Source organism: Archocentrus centrarchus, chromosome 14, assembly GCF_007364275.1.
Source record: "Archocentrus centrarchus isolate MPI-CPG fArcCen1 chromosome 14, fArcCen1, whole genome shotgun sequence".
Taxonomy (NCBI): Eukaryota; Metazoa; Chordata; class Actinopteri; order Cichliformes; family Cichlidae; genus Archocentrus; species Archocentrus centrarchus.
The window spans coordinates 26,571,977-26,596,086 of record NC_044359.1 but is presented as its reverse complement, the minus strand read 5'-3'; the positions used below and the strand labels follow the sequence as shown (position 1 = coordinate 26,596,086).

Sequence of the window (24,110 nt, the reverse complement as noted above, 5' to 3'; positions counted from 1 at the left end):
GGAGTTTGATGTGTTTCGTGGACTGTTGCAGCGAGACGTTGCTACACTCACACTTTCCGCAGCACAGTATGACCGTGCCTGACTTCAGGACATTTCAGGTGGACAGAGACATTAACCTGAGCAGTAAGAAGAGATGAGAGGGGAATGCACTAGTCTCGACAGAAAAGCAGGATAATCTCAGACATGCTTCTGTGAACGAGCATTCACGTGGCCTGACTATTAAACTGATAGCTGTTGGAATGTGTCCTATTACTTGCTGAGATAATTCATCACTGCTGGTTGAAACCAGTTTGAACCAACACACTTTTTTGGATTGGTCCATCAGCTAACACAGAGGTCATAACTGTGGTTGTGGTGGATGGATGTGGATAATAAATGGATCCTGGCCACCCTTTGTACCATTTACTGGGCATGAAGCATCAGATACAAAGAAATCTTTACCACCTCATATCTGAATACCAGCATTTATTTTAGATTTAAGCTCCTTAATATTAGATTCTGATTCACTGAAGTCTCCATTTTTTAATTTTTGTTTTTGTTAATGAACTTTATTAACCTTCCTGAGTTGTTTTTTTGTTTTGTTTTGGTTTTTTTGTGATGTTGCATTTTTACAAAGTTATTTTTCATGTTTTGGCTGCTGCAACACAGAAATTCCCCAACATTCCTAACAAAGTATTTCTTATCTTATAAGTAGATACCATGTCTCGTGTAAGCTGCTGTATGAAGAAGAGCGTCTTGTTTAGCAGGCAAAGGCCAGTAATAGCATCATGGTCAAAGCTCTCTGCTTTTGGACTAAGGTCATCCAGGTCTGCTAGCCTCTCTGTCCCAGGGCACAAGTAGCCACTGAAGCTGAGGGACTGCACACCAAGACGCTCAGCATTGTCCTGCCTGGTGCACAGGAACTTCACCATCAGAAACTGGAAAGACCAGAAAACAGAAGAATGAGAGGTGGGATGACTTGATAATGGCAGCACAGAGAAAAGAGTGAAAAACAGCACAATGTTAAAGACTAACTGGTTGAGGGGTGAGATCCACTACTCATAAGTTAAATAACGAGGTCCAAATGATGTAATCATAAAGTTACAGAGTGACTGGATGTACCTTTGCAACACGACACTGCTGCAGCTTGATCTCCACATCGTTCCAGTCATCCTCCAGCTCAAACCAGCCAATCGGCTCGTCTTCACTCTGCGTTGGAATCCTCGCACTGCAGGTCAGGTGACAGACTGGGGTGTTAGTAGGGATGGGATTCCCAGTAATTCAATTCCTTGGAATCGTTAGTCTGCTTGCCTAACGATTCCACTGATGTGAGGACACATTTACGTGATTAAATTACACATGCGCCTTAATTGGTTTGGAATATATCCAATAGCGTGAAGACAGAAGCGTCAAGATAAAAAGCATTACAAAATTATGTTGGCAGTGTTTACGTGCAGTCTGTGCAGCAAGCGCACGAAGGCGGAGCTGTTACTGAGACGGTGAGCTCGGATGGAGCGAAAGGAATTCATATTTCTTTATACCAGTTTTAATTTTTTTCTACTTTACATTAAAAAGAGTTAATGCAAACCAACCCATTTGTGGTACATTTTATTCACTAACCCAATAAGAATCGATAAGCAATCGAATCAATAAGTGATATCGATAATGGAATCAGAACCACTGAGGCAGGCCCCACCCCCCCCACACACCCACCCACACCGCTAACAATACCTTCTCAGTGTATTGTTTGTTTATACTACTTTTTGGACTGGATCACTTTAGTGATAGAATGCTGCGATCAGCCGGATGCAATCCCAGTACTTCTTTTTGTAAATCACAACTATCTTTTCTTATTCTCACAAAAGCATTTCAAACTAAAATGTTAGGACAAACAATCCATTAAAAAATAGCTCTAAATGAATCCTTACCTGTTTTGTACAAACTCTTTGAAGTCCTTGTAGTCCCAGCAGTGAAATTGTTTGAACCTTTTGAAATGTTTCTCTGCATCAAAAGGGTCCTCCTCCTTATATGCAAACACCAGGCCACATTTTGCTCCAATGGTTCCTTTTCGCACCTTGTTGCACAAACAAAGTGTAAGCCTTACAGTGCAGTAATCCTCTCTCACTCTCTGGGTTATCAAATTTTGCATTATGGTAAAATTATGGACAGTCTCACTTTGATCTTTATCTGAGTGACCTGGAAGTTGCTCTGGTCCTCTGTAGAGAGGATTACGCTCGCTTTCAACCGGCCGGCTTCCGTGAGAAAACCTGGGAAGGACAAAGCATTGAGCAATACGTCACATCAAATTCACACTGTACTTAATCTTAAGAATAATTATTACTGCTCTCAGTTGTACCGTCTCCAGTGGAAGACTCTGTTAGCATATTCTCTGGTCCTGACTTCTCATCTTTGCTCTTTACATCACAGGCCTGTAAGTGCAGCTGGAGGGGCTTCCCTGTAATGAGCCAGAGTGTTCAATGACAACACAATTAATCATTTTCCATTATGGCTGCAACTTCATTCCTGTACTTGGGGGGGGGGGGTTATTGCCACACTGAAGTGCAGCTTTGTAAAAGAAGAAGAAGCAATTTTCCACAGAATAGTCCACTAATGCATCTCCTCCTTAGAAATAATCACTTTCTCTTATAGGTATCTGGTTTGAATGCCCTCATGTGAATGACAGGAAGAGAGTTGTTTACTTTACCATTGCGATACAGCAGTCTTAGTCGAACTGAGGCCATAGAGACAATGAGGGAAGAGGCCCTGTATTTAGTCTCTAAATGATCACTGATGCAGGACAGGGCCTGGATTACTTTTGCCACACTCCCTCGGGCCAGGGCAAAGGCCAGAAGGGTCAATTCTGCATCAGGACTCACACAACAACTGCACAGAGAGGAAGAGAAGAAAAAAAAACAGGTAAGCTTCGGGGTACTTTTGGTGAGATTCCACAAACATTTATATCAGGATTCTTGCAGCAAAGTATACTTTCACATATGGCAATAAATGCACACTTGCTTCTTCGACAAAGATTTGCATTTTTTTTTTTCTTTCATATAAGCTTTAATACAATGTGGGCCTGAGAGAACGGTTTCTTGTAGTTTATTCATATACCCCAGGCTAATGAAGGCTTCTACTGGCCTGGCAGTTGAACTTAAGAACAAAGTATTTTTAATGAACTTAAGAAGAAAGCATTTTTTTTTTTTAAAACAGAAAAGAACTGTGGGTTTTTCCCCTATAATTCCAGTAACAATGTCTTGTTCAGCTAAAACACTATACACTATCAATATTAGTATATTTCTAAAGGGGACATTTTATGCAATTTTTTAATGCCATGTTTTAATTCCTAGACTCTACTCATTCAAAATAATTTATACTACTCTTTGAGGCCTTTCTACCTGAAACAAGCTGTTTTAGCCCCTCCCCCTTGCTTAAAGCAAACGTTCTTCTCACTGACTGAGCAAAATGATCATATTAGTGATATCTTAGTGATATCATACATGGCTGAGTGTTAAAAAAATAAAAAGATTGAAACAGAGCATTTAGAGCAGTCTGAAGCCTCCTTCTTCACTTGCACGTATGGTGACATAATTATTTGACCACGCGCATACATGAATAAACCATTTGGATTCATTTTGATAATTGTTTGATGATTATTTCCAATATTTTTCTGCTTTTGTTGGTGGAATTATTTAAAGCGCACCAAATAGAACAGAAATAGTGTGTCTTCACCCCACTGAACCACTACACTTTAATGTCAGCCTGTTTTTATTAAGATGACATCAGCATCATGAGCTCAGGGAGGCAGGGAAAGGTGGGCGTGCTGATGTGATCCTTACTCTGCTATCCTGAGGAGAAATCCATCCACCTCCTCCAAGATGTTCACAGAAAAGAACTTGGGGAACTCTGTGGATGACGGTGTAAGGGACAACGGTGGCATATGACGTAAGGCTTTTCTAGAAGCGAATCAAGACAAAGAAGCCACTGGTAAGATAAGAATTGAAAAATCATAATGCTCACGAATATTACACTTTTTAATATAAAATCATGAGCACTGCAACTTACTGTGTGCTCTGAAGGACAGTCTGAGCAAGTGCAGGGTTGGTCTCCATAGATGCAGTGACCAGTGAGGTGAGGAGAGACAGGTACCAGATGGCTGAAGCATCCGAAACGGACACCTCTTTACTCTTGGTAATCTGATAACCCAGCGTCTTCAACCCATGAATCCGCGTGTCACATCCGTCACTCAGGCACCGCTTAATGTTGATTTGGACGTCTGGGATTTTGCGAAGAGATTACGTGGTTAGTCGACTGATCGAATACGCCAAGCAATAAAATACAACCAGTTACGTCAACCTCAAAAAATGGAACACACTGTAAAATACTGATTAGGGAGACACACGTAAAACAAATTATTTAACTATGCTCAGTGTATGCAAAATAGAGCTACAGGGCACATTATGATTTTGCAGGGATATGACTGATTCAGCCGCTGGTCACTTTCAAAACTTATCTAACTTGTTATCCACATTTGGAGTGCTAATGTTTGATCACAGCAAGCTGGTTTAGCAGGTTCTCAGTTAATGCTACTTCCAATCATACATGTATAAGTTTTGCCTAAAAATTGCAAACTTATTGTAAGCTGTGTGGACAGACCATTATTAAAAAGGAGAACATGTGGATTACACATAGCCCTGTAAGGTGAAAAAACAGACTAGTCCTTGGATTAGATCCCTTCAGTCCTGAGCTTGTGGAAGCTTAACCACACAACTATATGACCTAGCAATGCTCATATGGAGACGAGGACAGCGTTGTCTATAAGCGTCAGTGCAAGATGTAAGCACTCAGCTAAGCAGACAGATTGTGACTCACATGGGTGTGTGATGTTGGCATTCTCCAAGAGAGCTACATAGCCTGTGACATTGCTAGGGATGCGGATGTCTCTGATCTCCTGCAAAGACCTCCGGTTTTTCCCCACAGCGACAGAGACCAGCTGAGGCATGTAGCTGTGGTCGTTAGAGGCCACGGCAATGGCCAAACGTCTCAACACAACGTCAGGTTTCATTTTCAGTCTGGGAACAGAAGAGAGCGGAGTTTCCACTTTAGAACTGTTAATATACTTGCACTCAGAAGTCCATAATTTTAGGTTCAAGAAACATGAGAAAAATCAGCTGCATTTTTACCGTATCCAGTGTGAGCGAGCGCTGCCGTCCGACTGCCAGAAAGACGCCGTTTCCCCATTTGTCATCTTGTAAATGTCACTAACATTGGATGAAGCCTCTATTGTGCTGTAGCACTGTGTCACAACCTTGACCTTGTCTACATCCGGATCACGGTCCAGCTCTGCTCTGTACTGAATATCTAAATCTGAAAGAAAAATTCATATGAGGACAGCTGTCCCAACGCTACGTGGCAGTGGCAAACAGCTGTGGTGCTAAATGTGCATTTAGCCTTAAATTGCTCAAGAAAACATTACTTTGTTAGTTTGCAGTCAAAATCCTTTCTTTAGCACTCGCCAGCTCTTGTGCTCACCTTTCTCCTTCTGCAAGAGGAATTCTAAGAAGTCCTGGACCACACTAGACCTCATGGTGCAGATACTGTTGTAGCCCTCTAAAATAGGGAAAGGGATGGCACTGCTGGGAATACGATTCCTGTGTAAGAATTTAAGAATCTTAGAGGCATGTGCTCCTAATCGGTCTTTGGTCTTGGAGAATATGTCCACAAAACCTGTGGAAAAAAAAAAACAAAAAAAAACAAACAAGGGTTAACTTCTTAGCCACATGCTGACATCACTGATTCAAATAAGCTTGACCTTGTTTATCCAGGTAAACAAATCACATATCATACCTGGGGTAAGAGAGCAAGCCTGAAGCTGTCTTATTACATTACTCAGCTCTCCCTGTAGATTAGCTCCATTGGAGTTCTTCAGAGCAATCAGCATGCTCTCTATGTCCACCACTCCATCCCCCTCTGCATCAAACTGACCAAAGGCCTGAGACAGTGAAGAAAGAGAAAGACAGCACACATGGTGACCCTTTATATGACAAAAATCAGTCCCTTACCTTCAAAAAATAAAAAAAAAAAAAAAAAAAGCTATAAGAATATTGGTCTTAAAATACAAATGGGCTAACAACTGGTGTTAACTTAAAGACCGCAGCTGGTACGGGTGGGAAATTGATACAGTACAGTATCGCAATATTTTGCGAGGCAATATTGGATCGATACAGGGACACCAAAGAATTTTTTTTTTTTTAAACTCTGGGTATACTATGAAGAAAGAGGGCTCATCTCATGTGCCACCACCTTGAGATAATGTTAGCCTAGCACACATCCTAGCACACATGCATTGGTTCAGCCAAAAAACCATCAAAACACTGGACACACTTAGCGTGACAAAACTACCTCCTACTTCAGAGTAAAGCTAATGGCTGTTGTACACTCATGACCACTTTTGATCACAAGGTGACTGCACAGGTCTCCTGATGGGAGGCAACCGTTCTGCAGACACTTGCAGTCTGACTTGGACTGAGTGTAGGCACTCTCAAATTGTCGAGATTGTCGAAGGTTTGCAAATAATTATCTATTTTATAAATGCAGACACATTGCCATCATGTTGCCATCAGTCTGAATGAGTCAATGAGCACAACTCGAAGGTACTCGACTGGCTGCCAGCTGGTTGTATTCAGGTTACATTTCTTTAGAACAGGAAGGTTGCTGAGTGCAAATGTAATAGTTAAATGTGAATTTCTGTATGTAGACAGCAACATGTATGTGATTTTCAGCCATTTATCACAGTCAATTGCTGTATTATCAGAATCAGATTACATATAATTACCAGCCTGACCCGATTCAGTTAGACTGACATCAGGCTGACTCTGTCTTATGGCAACATTTATGACATTTAGGTTTTAGTGACAGTGTTGGTATGTTTGACAAGCTCATTACACCTTATGGTATGAAAGATGTTAAATGGCTAGTAGTTTTGGCTGCTAATCTGCAGCTGGATTTTTGCAGGAAACAATGTCAAAGCACAGCGCTGATAGTAACTACTCAGACAATGAGCACAGACTAAAGTGCACATTCATTAGTTAAACCATTCATGCGCAACCTTTGGTTAACAAAAACAAATGCCAGTCAACAGACAACAAAGCAATGTGTTCCGCTCCAAGAGGCCCAAACTGAACACCTAGTGACAAACTCCACAAGAACAGGTGACATTATGACACCTCGTTTATCTGATTCATTGCAGATGCACAAAAACCAGCAAACAAAAAACCTGCAAGAACTTCAAAACAGATAACACTCCAGCCCTTTCTGTTCTAAGTTCCACTAGACGGCAAAATGTTCCACAGTCTAAAAATGAATCATTGCTGAGCTGTGGCTTGACAGCTTTGGAACCCGATTTTCCAGGTGAGACTCTTTAATCTATTGTGCCTATAATCTTGCGAGATCTTGGCTCTTTCTTCGACTTTGGTCTGGTCTGAACACAGCTGTGATTGGCCAAAGTCACCCGTCACGGGTGAAGCCTGAATAGAGCCCAGAGGAGGTCCTAGTCCCGTCTCAGAGCACTTCATTTACAGTATGCTACAAGGTTATTAAGAATTTTTGCCCATATTGCGAAAATCATGCGACTTAATTTCTGCCCCTCTCAAGGACTCCCTTACGTATATACGTATTGATTACAAATGTTAAATGGGCGTGGCGACAAGCACTACTCTCGAACCTGGGCCAAAACGAGAAGACATGACTGCTCGGATCATAACATTTTACGTTACTAGCGTACCACACACACACACACACACACACACACACACACACAAAGTTTATACCTCTTCACACTCGTCCCTCGGGGCATCTCTGCTTTCCAACATCTCACAAAACTGTTCTACATTGACGGACTCTTCTCCTCGGTTTAACCGGTCCTCCAGCCACCGTATCAGGACACCCTCATTCCCGGCCAGGACAGACTCGTGAATGGCGACTCCCGAGTCGCTAATACGAGCCGCCGCTTCTCTCAGTTTCACTTGCTCCAAGAGGACCCCGGGACTGGGTGGTCCAGCGGTGGGCACGAGTTGGTTATTCGATCCCCTTCCGCTCCTGCCACAACCCGAGCCTCCACTGCCTCCGACACCGCCGCCGCCAGCGGCCGCAGAGGCCGGACCGTCTTCCGCGAAGCCGGGGCTCTCAGTTTCTATGTCTTCCTCGTCGCCGCTGCCTCCGCCGCAGCCGCTCTCTGCGTTCCCCATGTTTGTTTCGCCGACCTAAGACTCCCCTGAAAACCTCTGCGGCCCACTGGGCGTCAGTTTCGAAACGGTTGTACCGGTCTGTACACAGACCCCCTCCTACGTTAACCTACAGCGAGAGTTCTACTCCTCACTACTACCGCATTGACGCACTGTACGGCTGCAACGTCCTTTGCGTTCGTAGTTTGCGCAGGCGCTGTAGTGCGCCTGTTCACGGAAGCACCTGTGTTATGACAGAGTATCGTGTGACGTGATGTAAATTGTCAAATATATTTTAAAAGACCTTTAATAAAACAGCATGCTCAGCTATGTGTTGGTCGCGCTTTTATCTGTGACACTGGCGGTGCTGTTCATCCCTCGTGAGTGGTCCGTTACATTTGGGAGTGAATCATCAAAAGGGTCGCAGGTTCGACTCCTGAGTAGGAATGAATTATCGCAGTACGATGGGGAGGAAGACAGCAAAGGAATATATCTTGCCATACTGGGGCAAGTTTTTGATGTACATAAGGGGCAAAAGCACTATGGACCCGGTGGCGCTTATCACTTTATGGCAGGTGATCTCTAGCTTTCTTAAAGTATGCGTGACACTGGATTCCTAAATTCCAGGATGCTAATATTTGGTGCACCAAACAGCTACTAGTACTCATGAGGTAAGCTGTATTACTCTAAATGTGTGTTGGTACTTTCAGGCAAAGATGCTTCCCTGGCCTTCATCACTGGAGACTTCACAGAGAGTGGCCTGACAGATGATGTGTCCGGTCTGTCCCCCCTGGAGGTGGTCGCCCTGTACGACTGGCTGGCCTTTTATCAGAGGAGCTACCAAAATGTAGGTATGTGATTATTGGCCTCTGATTCTGCATTTTGTAGTGGAACAGATCTTCTCAACAGTTACCTTTCAGACACCTTGCAAGATCAGATAAGTTCACCATAAATGGGTATCATACGCTATTACATTTTTGCTGGGTGGGGCCCTGAATATCCCAGTTTAATTTAACAGCTTATTTTCTCACCGATGCGTCACCATTTCCCAAATCTATTAGAATTGTATGTAAACATTTTTGAGGTAACCAAAAGAATTGAATTAAAACAGGTCTGAAGTGCAACATCTGTACTGAAAATAACATGATCTAATCTATCTGACTACATAGTTGTGGAGGAAATGTTTCTTTTAAAATCAAATTTTGGGAAACAAATGTATAATTCTTGTTCATATTGTGCAAATCATATTGTGAGAGGAGCCATCATAGTGTGCAAATGACAGGTTTTAGACACTTTTGAAAACACTGCAGTTGCCTTGTTAAATGACCTTGCTTAATTTACCTGCTCACTCTGACTTGAATGTTAATATCATTGTCATGGAACAAATTGTGAGTAGAACATACACTGAATTAGTGAATACAAAATTTTCCCTTCACAGCTACCAGAAAATGGAAACATCCCTCATAGCTTCTATTTAATTATTTGATATCCAACACTGAATTTCAGGTGTGGTAGTAGGTCGGTTCTATAGCAAGACTGGACAGCCCACAGAGGCCCTGGTACAAGTAGAAGCAACACTAGCAGAGGGCCAGCAAATCAAGGCTCAGTCTGAGGCTGAGAGGGTTCGCTTCCCAGCTTGCAATTCGGAGTGGAATTCTGCCAATGGAGGAAGAGTTTGGTGCTCCACCAAGAGGTATGGAAATAGTTCGTGCCTAATCAAATATTAAGGCGCCACCAGTGATTGCAATGTTGTAATATACTGCTCACGTGTAATACAGCATTTCATACACTAGTAGGCAAGATGAGCATGATTTACAGGATTGATTTGATTTCTTTATTTCCGTGCAGCGGTGGTGTGGTAAGACATTGGACAGGTGTGCCACGGAAGCTCTTCTCTCCCAGCTCCAGTGGTGCTCGCTGTGTCTGCCTCGAAGACCCAACAGCAGCTGAGAAAGACCCCAGCCTGCAGAAATATGATGGCTGCCCTGCGCATGCCGAATCATGCTCTGTGGGAGTGCACCAGTCTCTCGGTCAGCCTGGAAAATTGACCCATTCATAGCTGCTTCTCAGCAGCACAGAACTCAGGAAAACACACACTTTGATTGCTGTGATTTAGTAGCCAATGGGTTTTTTTTTTTTGTTTTTTTGTGGGTCACAATAAAGAGAGGGAACAAAGAAATCTCAAAAGCAGTTATTTTTTTGATGACCTTTATGTAAAGTTGTCCTCCCTTTCCCTAAAAGAATACACCAGGAAGAGACAGGCTAGATATCTGAGCATACAGATACAATACAATGTGCATAAAAAATTAAACAATGTGCATAAAAGATTAACAGAGGCAAGATTTAGGTTTGTCACAATGACAAGCACAAACTGCATTTAAGTACAAAACAGTTGTAGTGGTCAAAAATATCACACATTTATCTGTACAATTTAACAATACTTAAAGAGGCCCGACTACTTGGCCGTCCTTCGTACTCCACATTCTCCCCAATGATCAGAAATGTCACGTGAACTTGATAAAGTGCACCTGTTAGGCTTAGAAATGAAGAAGCGTTAAATGTGACGGGTCCAGACAGCAACTTGACATGAGGCAACATTGTGGGATTAAGATGAGAACTACTGTCGAGGACCTCGCTGTAGGTCAGAAATGGAATGTAATCATTTGGTGGCAGATTTAAAAATATGATTTATGATTATAACCATGACTTATAAAGGCTACAACTTAAATGACATGCATAGGCATACTAGGCATTTCTGTAACTGAGGAGGAGGATACTTGATGTTTTGGAGCTGTATATTCCTCTTCATGATAAATGGGTGTTCTCTCTGGTCACATTTCTTGCCACGTTAAAAACTGAGCATTTCCATTCAACTTGGCCCAGGCGTCCTCATAAAGCATTATTTAACAATTGGGGACAAAACCCCACCTTATTTGTCCAGTTGTGCCATTACTTCTGCGGTAAAGTAATGTAAAATGTGAATTTAACAGAAAAGCTTTGATCCAATTTGGGGGAAAAAGAAAAAAAGAAAAAAGGTTGAGGTTTTTTCCCCTCAAATCCTCCTCGTCTGTCCCACTTCATCCAGTTAACACAAAATAGTGAATAAGTGATTACAGAGAAAACGGGGAAAATCAGTTCTTGTGGATCGTCAGATCAAGGGGCAGTCTCCAGTTTTTCTCTGCTCTTGGTTGACAGCAGCCTTAACTCTTATTACAAATGTAGAAATTCATTTTATAGAGCTGAATTTTTGTATTTTGGGCAGGTCAACATGAATTCTGCTGATCGCGAAATATCCCAAGAGATTAAGGGGAAAACCGCCTTCTAAAGGTGATCACTGAAATGCCTGTGTACAACAGCTACCTGCTTGTGATATTAAGAGCTAATCAGTCCAACCATCACTGAACTCAAGAGCCACTTATATTCACTTCAAGGTACTTTGATTGAAACAGAAACAAAAATACGTTTCACTTTCTATTTGCAACTTCCCTCTAAAAGATTAATAGTTTTCCATAAACTTGAATAATATAAAGATGATGGTCCACAGCTGTCTGGGATTCTCTTGTTAGTATGTCCTGCTACTGATGTCCCTTCTCTCGGTGTGCCTGAATAATTGTGCCAAGCTGGACCCGGCGTGGTTAGAGCCAGAGGTTGAAAGATATCCAGGCCACGGCATTACGACACACCGCCCAGAGTTAGTACATCAAAGCAGATGTCACACACTCTCACCGGCTTGTTCAAATCAAACTTGATGATGGGTATCTCCTTTATAGAGCACTTGTGGCACAGCAGACGCCCGCAGTGGCGGCTAGAGTCGACAAATTGAGGAGGACAGATGAGAATATTCACAGTTAGACACAAAATGAAAACGCAAGTGCGTAACATACTGTACATGCTGTATGGTTATACAGAAAAGCCGCACTACTAACCAGTGATGTTTCCGTGTTGTAACACCAAACTTGGCAGCACATTCATAGCAGTTGGAGCCATCACACCATGGGGGCTCTTTGGAAAGCATATCTAAACAAATAGGGGGGGGGGCCACATCACCACAGAATACAATTTCATCTGCGGCTGTCATTTTATCAGATGAAAGCCTGATGGGTAATTAGGAATGAAAAAAAAAAACTACCTAGAAGGCGGAAGAGCAACTGCTTGGTTGCAACTTGGTAGTTGAAAATGTTGATGCCCTGATTATTAGTGACTCCCAGGCGAGCCCCAGCCCTCACAATGGCACGGCACAGGTTTGCATTGCCTTTCATATAGGCCAGGAGGAGAACTGCAATAAAATACACGTCGCTGTCTTACTATTAGAAAAGTATAAATGATACCAACATTGCATTTGTGTACCTTCAGCAACCAAAATAACCAAAGTACCTGTGTTCCCTTCGTTGTCAGGCTTGTCCAGAGGATATTCAGGCATACACTCCAGGAACAGCTCAAAAATGGCAGCGGCATTTTCTTTGCCGTAATGGCCCAGTACATGCATTGGTGACTGACCCCTAAACAGACAATGAAATGAGAAGTCAGAAATTATTTCCTATATTGTTTTATTGTTGCATTCTTAATTTAACATTTTTAAACATTCTCAATTTTTTTATACACTATGTTTATGCGTATTTGAATAACACATCTGACTGTGAAAGAAACTAAGTGTACCTGAGATTGAAGGCCTCAGCATCAATGTTGGACTCTGTGAGAAGGACTCTGACATTGTTAAGGCGACCCTGCATCACAGCCAGATGCAGAGCTATGGAGACAACAAAAGATGCAGTTTTATTCACAAAAGTTGCAGTGGTGGAATAATGAAAGAGAAAAGATCCCAACCAAAGTTACTTCTTCTTTTTTAAAGCTAAACAAAACAATTAATACACATAAAGGCCAATAAATTCCAGTTGGCAGCTCTCTATTGTAATCCGTACTTTCATTTTATCTAAGAAAGCTGTGAACTGGGTCAAAGACAATCGAACACTTCATGAACAGGGCTTTCTAAAAATAAAGATGCAATAAAATGCCAATACAATTATTTTATTGGTGAAGTACAGATATATATCTACCAGGCTTTTACAAACTGCCGTGTACTGACATTAAGTAAATGACAATTCTGCTGAACTGATGTCAACCGTTATTCAACTTGAGTCATGTGATAATTCTTCAGACCGGGAATCTGTCAGTCTGAGAAAATAACATTAGCATCGTAATAAATGTAGTCATGTACCATTATTGCCATTCTCATCCTCAGCAGCGAAATCTACTCCATTCTCCAGCAGCACAGAACAAATAGTGGCCAGGTCCTGCTGAGCAGCCAGATGTAGTGCTGTCTGTCTGTGTTTGGTCAGCTCATTTACTTTAGCTCCAGCAAGCAGCTAAAAGGAGAAAAACCCAAAAATAAGAACAGCACCAACAACACTATTTTTTCACTAAAACTCAAATTGGCACGAGATAATACTGATGCAGAAGAAAATCGTGGGTTTCTACCAGGTTGCGGACAATGATCTCAGATCCAGCCTGGACAGCCAGGTGGAGCGGGGTCAGTTTGGCTGCATCCTGAACTCTCGAGTTGACGTTAGCTTGCACACTGATAAGAAACAGGACACTTTCAATGTCTGAATTTTGCACAGCCACGTGGAGGAAGTTGCGCCCTTTATTGTCAACCTGGATACAAACAGAAGTTTGAGGTCAAGCGAGATTATATAACACTATATACTTTTATTAATGCTACAGCAACAAACTAGTAGATTCACGACAGTCCTACCTGCTCAGCAGCACCTGGCTCCCTCTTGAGGATAGCCTCTGCTGCTTTATTGTTTTTGTGCATCATGGCGCAGGCAAAGGGGGTCATTCCCTGACGGTCACGAATGTTGAGACGAATGTCTGGATGGGAAATGAGGAGCTGTATAATGACATTGTGCTGGTTGCTAATAGCAGCGTGGATGGGAGTTCTGCCCTCTGCATCCTGACAGAAAGACACATACAGTGTTAACAAACAGTATATGCTTATAATCACACACACTAAGGCTTCTTTCTTTCCAGGGTAAAGAGGTCAAGGATCATACACATGCAGGTCCATTGATGGGACCAACCTGTGCATTAACATTCGCTCCAAACTCCAGAAGGCACTGCACCACATCCTCCAATCCCCAGTTGCTTGCCAGGTGGAGGGGTGTTTGTCCATCTCGGGCTTCTTCATCTCCTTCCCCATTAGGGCCCGGCCGCCTGGGGCTGTTCACGTCACACCCACTATACACACACAAGGCAACAGTAATTAAAGGCAGCCAACTATCATCCAGCACATGAAGCTTAAAGACAGATGGCTTGTTTTTACTTTCTGAAACACCTCAATAACAGCTCTGTGAATATCACTGCTCATGTGTCTGCAATCTATCTTCTTTGAATCTAAGCCATCAGATAATGTATCATTGGCATACAGAAACTTGCTGTATTCTATCTTAACTAAATATAGTTGTTTTTTTAAACCAACAAAATGGTTATGCTTGTATGCAAATTATTTACAGTTTAGGCAACATGCACAACCACATTAAAGAGAATTAGCAAACCTGCGGATAAGGAAGCAGGCAGAGATCTCATTATTCTCATCAACAGCTCTGTGCAGGAGGGTCTGCTGGCAGCCAGAGGGCCCTGTGCTCCAACAAGTCGCATCACAGCCATGGCGGACCTAGGCAGAGCAAACAGGACTCTAGTAGTCAAAATACAAGAACGCCTTATTGTTATCCCAAACAGAAACAAATTCTGATTATAAATGGTTTACAGCAACTTTGTTTTCACCCTTTTTCTAAATAATACTCCAATTCATTATCAAATTGTTATATGGACAATTTCGGATAATGAATTCCTATTGGTGAAAACTGCAAATGCACTAAAGTACTTGGTCATCGTGCTGTAAATACTGAGAAAAACAGATTATTCCTGCCATATCCAAACCAAAAACCCTCCCTGACAACAGTGGAGTTATAAACTCTCAATAGTGTACAGTATATCACTGAGGAACTAATAAGAGTAGCAGCATCTTTAAGCAAATCTTACCAGTGTAGATGCAATATCTTCAAGACCATTCCCAAGAGCCAGCCACAGAGGAGGGTCACCTTTGTCATCCACCACAGACATATCAGCTCCTCTTGTGCAAATGGCATCCACCACCAGCGGCAGCTGGTTACTGATGGCCAGCTGTAGTGCAGTTTGTCCCTCCTGGGTCCTGGTAGTTGAGGGGAAACAATAATTCTAGTAAGAATAAACTAAAACTCTCTCCTGAAATCCATTAAAATTACAAGTGTAAGTGTAGCATTACCTAACATTGATGTCTGCCTGATGTTCAAGAAGGAAGAGGGCGCTCTTGCTGTCCTGTCTTTGGATGGCCATGTGAAGCAGAGTTTGTCCACTGGACATAGTGTCATTGATAGAGGCCCCTGAGCCCAGCAACTGAGCTGCTATGGTGTGCATGCCTGACACAAACAGATTGATATGTGTGCTTTTTGACAAACACAAATCACTATTATTGATTTCAAAGATCAATTTGATAATGCAGAAGTGTCTTTTGTTACATTTTTCCCTATTAAGCATATTTATGTGTACCTGTCCACAGGGCCAAGCCCAGGACTGTCTGGTCCATGGAGTCTTTGAGGCTGAAGTCTGGAATGATCTGGAAGTTGTTGGTGGCATGTAGTGCATTAGCTGCATCAAGAAAGAAATAAGCAAATAATATCATAATGTTCAGGGATCACACACAAGGTGAAGCAAAAATCCTTTAACACGTCTGGCCTTTTTTGTAGTTTAATTCCAGACATATAGTTACAAAGTTACACTGACCTTTTTGCTCCAGGATGACAGAGACCACATCTGGGTGGTTGTGAGCAATGGCCATGTGGAGGGGGGTCTGCATAGCCACACCAAGAGGGTCATCAGGTAGAGCTTTCTGGGTTTGTAGGTTGGGGTTGCCACCTTGCTGGAGAAGCTCAGCTGTCAGGTTTGACAGGCCGCAGCGACATGCTGTATGAAGTGGGCTTTCACCCTAAGAGACAGGAAAGGGATTGAGAATAGATTTATCAGTGAACAATTTTAATCTACTTTATATGACTTAAGCATGTGTCAGTTTCATTGTGTTAATGTCTACAAATATAGACATTCAAACGGGCACAATTTGTGATTTATGTTGTCATCCACTGCACGTTACAATGCACTGGTGATGCATCATTAGTCATTTTGCTACATCTATTTTTTTTAATCTTTTGCCCAGTTTTACTTTTCTCCAACCATTACTAAAATAAGCCTGCAATGACATCTTTGTCACCTGCAGTCCAGTTTTGATAAAACTCATAAGTTGAAGCAACTGGTCTCATGTTTTCATATCTGAAACACTGACTGGGCTTGAAAAAAAAAGAAAAAAAAAAAAAAAAGCAAGAGAGAGACGCTATCTGTACACCACATATCTTAAACTAACTGCTTGTTTACGACCAAATGTTCATACGCACCCATTTGTTAACGTGGTTGACCTTTGCCCCATGAGTAGCAAGGAAAAGAGCAGCTGCCTCATTGCCTGCAAGAGCTGCTCTCTGCATGAGGCAGTTTTCTGTGAAGAATAAATGGGGGAGACAGAAATGAAAATATGTTTGCAGCACAGGCAGCATTCCATTTATACAGTAATGTGTAGAGGAGTTATTAAAGCAGCACCTGCAGTAGTATCAGGTGCATCAGGGTTGCTTCCCCTCTGGATGAGCTGGGCTGCAAAGCTATTCTCGTCAAACGAGGTGCCGTTCACTACTGGTGCATTATCTTCAAATGGGTTGACAGAGGGGTCTGAGGACATGGTGATATACTGCAGAGCCAGCCACAGAGCTGTGCTGCCCTCGTGGTCTTTGAGCTCCAAGTCAAGTCTAACAAAATAAGCAGATCAGACCAGGTTACACACAGCATTATCTTCAGGGTTACATAAGCTTTGCAGTGCAGTGTGTTCAAAGAGAAATGAAAAGGGAGGTGGGTTAGATTTATTCTACATCTTTTGCATTTGGCAGCATGGGATAGAACAAAAAAAGAAATAAAGGAACTGTACATTGTCACTTTGGTCAATAAGCAAGTTATTGTACAGGGACCTCATGAGTTTAAGTGACTGAACATCAAGCACTACGCGCAGTGATTCCCACAAAGACTTTACTTGGGTAAAGATCTGCCCAAGTACAAGTGCTGTGAGCTTGAGTGTAACTAACCAGAACCTGCAGCAGGTGTAGAACTGATTAATGTGCTGCTATGCCAAGACCAGCAAGGCTGCAGGGCAGAGCAAGCTGCAGCGTAAGACAGCAGAGTTGGAGTTTGCCCAGTAGATGAGAAACTAAATAAGAAGGCAGATGATTTTTGCTACTTTATTTACCATCACAAAAATATGCAAAAAAAAATTATTTATTAATTTCTTCAACATACATGGCCCAGCTACCACTACGAATACACTCTTATTCTGTGGGAATCACTGCTGTGTGTGACTTTCCATGTCATAAACAAGCTTAATAATTCCATTTAAATGCAGAATATGACTCACTGTTTGCACTGCAGTAGCTGGTTGAACACTGGCTCGTTCCCTGATGCCACTGCTTCATGCAAAGGGGTTCTAAAAACAATAAAAGATTAAAATGAAGCATAATTATACTTCACACCACGGTTAACCACCTTTGCAGTCCCACAGAGGTCATAAACCAAGAGTCACGTGACCTACCTTCCCTTACTGTTCTGCATGTTGGGGTTGGCTCCGGCCTTGAGAAGAGCCTCAGTTATTCGTGCCATGCCGCTCATCACCTCTGCAGAGTGCTTCTTGGGGCTGAAAGAACAGACCAGGTGAAGTGGGGTTTCCACAGCCCCCACTGTGGCTGCATTAACCTGAGCTGAGTGCCGAATCAGGAAGATGGAGGCAAATTCGTCACCTAGAGAAGGAGGAAGAATTTTCAGGTTTAGAAAGTTCAAAATGTATTAATATTAATATACTTAATAAATATTAATTATTATTAACAGATGGGTGACACAATGTAAAGTAACAAGGACCCTCCTCACCTCTTTGGATGGCCTTATGTAGGAGACTCCAGCCACTTTGGTCCACCATGTCCACATCAGCTTTGTTGTTCACCAGAGTGGTTGCGATACTTTCCAATTTCCGGGAAAGGGCTAGATCTAATGCCAGGTCACCGTTGTTGTCAAGTTCATTTAGCTTGGCAGGTAACTGAAAAGTAATTCAATCAGAAACAAAAACAAGGCATAAAGCATAACAGGATCCATTTATTACACAATTGTTACACTAAAAAGCATTTCATGGGTAGCGTGTGTGGAGAACTGACCTGCGCATCCATCTCAATGAGATACAAAAACACCACGTCTTCTCGCTCAACTTTGATGGCTTTATGGAGAGGATATTCTGTTTTAGATTTGATCATCTTATACAGAAGTTGGGCACTCATGGTGCTGAAATCTTCTTTCCTCAGATCATCCTAATAAAAGGCAGTCAATAAAACAAACATAAAAACAAAGGATCAGTATTACACATAAGACCCAGTCCATGATGTCTGATGAGTCTAACGATGGACCTCAAAAATCACAGATGAAGAAAGGCTGGCTTTTGTGAAAGACTGAAATCAAAGCTTGAGCCAATACAACAGGAAAAAAAAAATAGGGTGGCAGAAGCTGGTGACAATCAACAGCCTTAATTCAAAAAAAATTCATGGGGAATACCCTGCAAGCTGGTTGAAATGTTAATCTGGAATTTACCGTATTTTCTGGACTATAAGTCGCACTTTTTTTTCATAGTTTGGCCGGGGGTGCGACCTATACTCCGGAGCGTCTTATATGTGAAATTATTAACACATTAACCAAAATACTCCAGCCACTTGACATCTCCGTGAACGGGAGCTTTAAGGCAGTCTTGCGTAACCTGTGGGAGCAGTGGATGATGGACGGAGAGCACAGCTTCACGGAAACTGGGAGAATACGCCACCCAACTTTCCTGGAAGTCATTGGATGGATCAAAAGCATGGGCTTCAGTGACAACCGAAACCATCCTGTCGGGATTCAGAAAGGCCGGAGTAATTGGAACTGTAACTGACGACAAGTCTGACGAAAGCGACACAGAAGAGGAAGCGGCGCTTCGTCTACGTATGGAGTGTGCGGAGTTGTTTAGAAGTGACACCGAGGATGAAGCATGTTCTTTACACTATGGTTATCTGAATAACTGTTAATGTTACATTAACATACCAGACACGTACTCAGTTCGTTGTGCGTCATGTAGCTGAATGTGTTACATTAGCATAATGTAGGCGTAACCGTGTTCGCCCTGTTCTTTAATCCATTATTATTTTAAATTGCCTTTCAAGATGGAATGTCTGCTCTGGGTCTCGGATTCTATCAAATGAATCCCCCATGCGACTTATAGTCCAGTGCGACTTATATATGTTTTTTTTCTTCTTTATTATGTATATTTTGGCTGGTGCGACTTATACTCCGGAGCGACTTATAGTCCGAAAAATACGGTACTGTATTTTCAATGAGATGTGAATTGTTGAATAAAATTATACATGTGCCAATAAAAATTAAAAAATAAGGAAACTTAGCCCACAGGAAATGGACTGTTTAAAGTGGTTAGAAGGTTCCCATTTCGATTTCTCAGAACTCACGCACAATCCAGACACACACACTCCTCCCAAACCTCCTAGTTGGACATGCAAGTTAAGTTACTCACCCAGTGACTGGCTATGATCTCCCCACAGTAGTTCATTAAGGTGGTGGCATTTAGCTCCTCAGCTGTTTGGTAGAAGCGAATGCAGTTCCTGACATTCACTGAGGACATCACACCTTTTTCACACCTGCCCCAGTGAAGAAGCAGATGTATTTTTGTGTCATTAAGGCACATTTTATAATGCACAAGTGAAGCCAGACATTATGCATGCGTGATGCCACAACTATCAATGATAAAGTTAAACAGTAGGCTACACAGCAAAACTTGACATGCATTACTTATACTTACCTCTCTCTGAGCAGCTGAAGCTGGAATCGGTTTGCCAGTTTCATCAAATCAATAAGAAAAGCATCATCCTCACTGAGTTCCAACTCATCTGTATATGCCCACCGTAGCATTGCCATGGCAACCTCAGGTTTGCAATCTGAGAACCAAGAAAGTTTTAAAGTCAGCCTAAGACAAAGAAGAAAACTTAACTTGAAAAACTTTATATTGCCTCCTCCTCCTTTTTTTTTAAAAAAAAAAAAAAAAAAAAAAAAAGCTTGTTTAGATGTGCTTTTATTCCTCGTGAAGCCACAAACACAAAATGGAGACGACCGCGAACCCCCACCACCAGACTGGACTTTGATAGTGTCCACTCCAAAATAAACATTCATTGACCTACTGTGTAAACTGAGGGGTGAGAGGGAAATAATGTGGCTTTTATTATGATTTAAGCTGCTCCTTTAACACATCGAGTCTGCTCACCAGATAAGTCCAGTTCATTGGTGGAAGCCAGGTTGGCCAGACTCCACACATCACTGCGAGCAGCCAGCACAAACTTATGGGCATTAAGCTGCTCCCCCGCAACTTTCACTTTCAGATCACTGCAAAACCAACACATTCATCACTGAGAAACAAGTCCATACTAAATATAAATACTTTAATAAGACTACAATAAGACCTATATTTACTATAATTATAAACACAGTATATAATAAGACTTTAATACAAGGCACAAACTAACTAGGACCCACCTAAAACTGATCAATGTTTAACTACAAGTATGGAAATAGCCTGGCATATTTATATAGCACTTTTGTAGTCTTACAAAGCACTTTAGACTAAAAGCCATATTTAACCACACAGCACTTAAAAGATGACCCACAGCCTCCTCAAACAAGTGCTACAAAACAACCCATCCCTGCCATTGACCCTCACCTGTACTGTTCCTGCCGATAGAGGTCAGCCACAATGTCCAGCAGACGGCTAATGAAAGTCTCTGCAGCTGCAGGGGTGGAGGAGCCCTGGCTAGAGGACTGAGCGGCAAGCATGGCACAGCGCCTCTCTGTGTCAGCCAGCTTCTGCTGCATCTTCACATACTCCTGCCTGAGCAGGGCCAGGTGCTTCTGCAGCTTGGCCACCTCCTCTGCCGCACATGAAGGAAAAGGAGGCAGAAGACAAAACAAGAGGCAGGGATAGAGATGAGTTAGAAAAACATAATTGTAAACACAGGATACAACTGCCTTTCTTGAAGAAAGCAACTTTCACCTAGAGCCAAACAGGGTGGTCCAAAGTACACACACAAAACAGCTATTATTTGGGATTAAAGTTATAACCTTTGTTTGCATTTTGCAGAAAACATCACTACTGTTTAAAGATAATAATTGTGTTGACAAAGAGTGCTGGATTTTCACATAGCATTAAAGGTCTCAGAAACATTACTTAAGCCTTCCCTGCTTTCATAACACTGACTTTTTATTTTTTTTATTATTAAGTTAAGAAACAAACCAAGTAGGACATAATTTGCAGATTTTTGGAAATCCCTTCACAAGACAAACAGACACCATATTGCCAAATCTGATAAATCAACTGTAGGAAAATCTAATGAGGGTAAATTTTGTTTGGCCAAACCTCTAGACTGTTCTTCCAAGTGAAATGCACTTTCTGACATTCATGTTACAACAGGCAAGAGTCAGACTTTCACAGAGGCCCATTTCCTTCCTTTAAGTCAGTAAAATTTTAGTGAACAAAAAATGCTGAGGCAGCTCGTTACTTTGTCCTCCCTTGTAAACCGTTACAGAAAAGGCTAGTGGTCATGAGGAACGGAAAGGGGGCGTTACTGAAAGCCACATGACCAGTTCTGCACAGCAAGGGTGGTACGTTGGAGCTCCTGCTTAGGACCTACTGAGAAGCCACTGATGAAATTCACCAGGTATCAGTAATGCCTCTGTAAAGTATTCGTCTCCGGCTTCAGAGTTTCCAGCCAAATCTTTCCAAAAAAGATTTGTGAACATAATCCACTGCAGAACTTGTATGGCAATGAGTCATGATATAATATAATAAAGTCTCATCGATCAGAGTAATTTTAAATAATCACGTTAAACAAAATTCTCTCTGCCCAGCAGCTCCACATACAGCCCTGACCACATACTGGGGTGGGTACACACACACAGCAAATATTCTTATGTCCAGGCCAAATAAAAGGCGGTGCACTTGGCCATGGCATGTCTGCCAGGTGCTGCAAATAATACCTGACAGGCCACGTTAAATGTCGTTCCCTGTCAGGTCTCCTGTTCTGCATTTATTCTACATTTACTAGGACTGATAGAAAGAAAAAAAAAACCTTTACCTGAACAGTTAAAGAAACGTTCACTGTTTATCATCTATGGCCAGATAATGTGACGTTGGACAGTCTGATTAGACGCATGACGTTGGGCATTTATTTAATAATCCATACTATCAATATCTGTACATTATTTAAGATGGTATAAACATTTTAGGACCTAATAAACCATAACTCTCCTTGAAAAATAAATTTCTTGCCTGATTCGGCTAACTCATAGCTATACAATTCAGCTAGCAACATCAGCGAAGGCTAACGACAGAGCCTCTCACTAACAAGAAGTGTCGCGATGCTTCACATTTTCAACCACAGACCGTGCACGGTATACTTAACCGCGAAGACATTAGCTGATTCGGTGCAACAGTTAAATGACCGCGCTCGGATAAAAGGGAGTGTGTCAAGCAGTCCAAAAATAATCAGTCACATACCTTCCGCCATGTTGCTCAACAGTAGCGCCCTGGCCTGGCGGTGTCTATCGCGATATGATGAAGCAGCTCATAGTAGGCGGTGGTGCTGCGTTCAAATGATTCACAAAAAACCCCCCACATGACCATTACCATCCCTCCTGCAGGGTAGTATCCATTTAAATGGGTGCTAAATGTGAAAGGGTTTTTTTTACTCACAATCGGTTGCCAGTAAATATACAGAAAAACACGGTTAGTGACGTAAGAACCTAAATAAATGTGTGTAAACATAACCAATCTAGATGTTTTCACACTGGTGCGAGGTATGGTACAATTAATCCTTTAATTACATTCGGACCAATTCCCAGGCGCATTGAAGCGGTTCTAGTGGCACGTGGTGGTCTAACGCTTTTATGCTTTTGGATCAGGAGATGCGCAGGTCTGTATGCTGAGTTTTGTATTATGTTGCAGACGTTAAAGATAAACCTAATGGAACAATTCAAAGCTGTGTTAATTTTTTTGTATATTTATGAAAGCTATGTCATTTTTCTGATTAAAAGTGTTTCAAAATACTGGACTTTTTTTCTCCATCATCACTCAAAATATAGCATTCAATTAGGTATTACACTGTACTTAGGGGAAAAAAAGCAAATTACTTTTTAATTAAATTTGGATTAAATCAACCATAAGTATCAGTGCTTTAGACAGACAATCAGTGATTTATGCACAAATATTAAATTAAATTCTATTTTATTTATATAGTGTCAAATCACGATCTCAGTGTACATTTGATTCAGCCACCAGTTGTTTGGCTTTGTGAGGGAATAAACCGCACAGGCTTTATTGTTCTAACTGACCTCTGCTTCAGTTCTTGTGTGGACACAACTGTGAACAACATAGCAGGTCGGGTTCTTACTATAACGACCATCTTTATCTCTGTTTTTGTGTCTTATCTACTGACGTATTCTTCCTGTCTGCAGGAAGCTGAATTCAGAGGATCACAGGAGAGTTTTTCAGAAAATTTACAAATTATGCAAAATGTTTTATTTTCTGCAGAATTGAAAAAACACAAAGTATCAGCCATAAGACCACATGAAATGCATATTTATATTGAATATGCTTTGGCTGATTTTCAGCTCATCAACTTGAAATATATGGTATTTCCTTAACTGGATTTGTGATTT

At 41.8% G+C, this 24,110-nt stretch overlaps 3 protein-coding genes across 5 annotated transcripts in view; 1 reads left to right on the top strand and 2 right to left on the bottom strand.

Moving 5' to 3' along the window:
- The window catches only part of zzef1 (zinc finger, ZZ-type with EF hand domain 1), a 29,347-nt gene extending 20,971 nt beyond the window's left edge, over nucleotides 1-8,376 (bottom strand). The window contains exons 1-13 of one of the 2 annotated variants that reach the window (XM_030747277.1): nucleotides 7,806-8,376; nucleotides 5,824-5,968; nucleotides 5,509-5,703; nucleotides 5,160-5,343; nucleotides 4,849-5,048; nucleotides 4,042-4,252; nucleotides 3,816-3,932; nucleotides 2,684-2,862; nucleotides 2,336-2,434; nucleotides 2,155-2,246; nucleotides 1,908-2,053; nucleotides 1,102-1,207; nucleotides 699-917 (exon numbers count right to left, since the gene is read on the bottom strand). In XM_030747277.1, the coding sequence (XP_030603137.1) occupies nucleotides 699-917; nucleotides 1,102-1,207; nucleotides 1,908-2,053; nucleotides 2,155-2,246; nucleotides 2,336-2,434; nucleotides 2,684-2,862; nucleotides 3,816-3,932; nucleotides 4,042-4,252; nucleotides 4,849-5,048; nucleotides 5,160-5,343; nucleotides 5,509-5,703; nucleotides 5,824-5,968; nucleotides 7,806-8,222 (2,310 nt within the window). In that variant the 5' untranslated portion in view covers nucleotides 8,223-8,376. The remainder of the gene's footprint in view (nucleotides 1-698; nucleotides 918-1,101; nucleotides 1,208-1,907; nucleotides 2,054-2,154; nucleotides 2,247-2,335; nucleotides 2,435-2,683; nucleotides 2,863-3,815; nucleotides 3,933-4,041; nucleotides 4,253-4,848; nucleotides 5,049-5,159; nucleotides 5,344-5,508; nucleotides 5,704-5,823; nucleotides 5,969-7,805) is intronic. The other variant, XM_030747279.1, reaches the window with a different exon arrangement.
- On the top strand, nucleotides 8,286-10,360 carry cyb5d2 (cytochrome b5 domain containing 2). Its single transcript, XM_030747282.1, has 4 exons — nucleotides 8,286-8,773; nucleotides 8,909-9,049; nucleotides 9,705-9,891; nucleotides 10,047-10,360. The coding sequence occupies exons 1-4, from the start codon at nucleotides 8,518-8,520 to the stop codon at nucleotides 10,255-10,257; spliced, it is 795 nt and encodes a 264-aa protein (XP_030603142.1). The 5' UTR covers nucleotides 8,286-8,517; the 3' UTR covers nucleotides 10,258-10,360.
- A 22-nt stretch (nucleotides 10,361-10,382) lies between these two features.
- Nucleotides 10,383-23,017, bottom strand: ankfy1 (ankyrin repeat and FYVE domain containing 1). Of its 2 annotated transcripts, none has more exons than XM_030747281.1 (25): nucleotides 22,951-23,017; nucleotides 21,118-21,325; nucleotides 20,665-20,783; nucleotides 20,206-20,341; nucleotides 19,921-20,044; nucleotides 18,527-18,676; nucleotides 18,246-18,411; nucleotides 17,914-18,118; nucleotides 17,740-17,808; nucleotides 16,881-17,083; nucleotides 16,682-16,779; nucleotides 16,020-16,221; nucleotides 15,786-15,884; nucleotides 15,502-15,655; nucleotides 15,240-15,408; nucleotides 14,753-14,871; nucleotides 14,279-14,435; nucleotides 13,951-14,151; nucleotides 13,674-13,850; nucleotides 13,414-13,561; nucleotides 12,855-12,945; nucleotides 12,573-12,697; nucleotides 12,328-12,474; nucleotides 12,125-12,215; nucleotides 10,383-12,003 (listed from the first exon to the last, which is right to left on the bottom strand). In XM_030747281.1, the coding sequence occupies exons 1-25, from the start codon at nucleotides 22,958-22,960 to the stop codon at nucleotides 11,871-11,873; spliced, it is 3,501 nt and encodes a 1,166-aa protein (XP_030603141.1). In that variant the 5' UTR covers nucleotides 22,961-23,017; the 3' UTR covers nucleotides 10,383-11,870. The 2 variants fall into 2 exon arrangements, with proteins under 2 accessions (XP_030603141.1, XP_030603140.1); XM_030747280.1 differs by lacking the exon at nucleotides 22,951-23,017 and adding an exon at nucleotides 21,811-21,865.
- Between the last annotated feature and the right edge of the window lie 1,093 nt (nucleotides 23,018-24,110).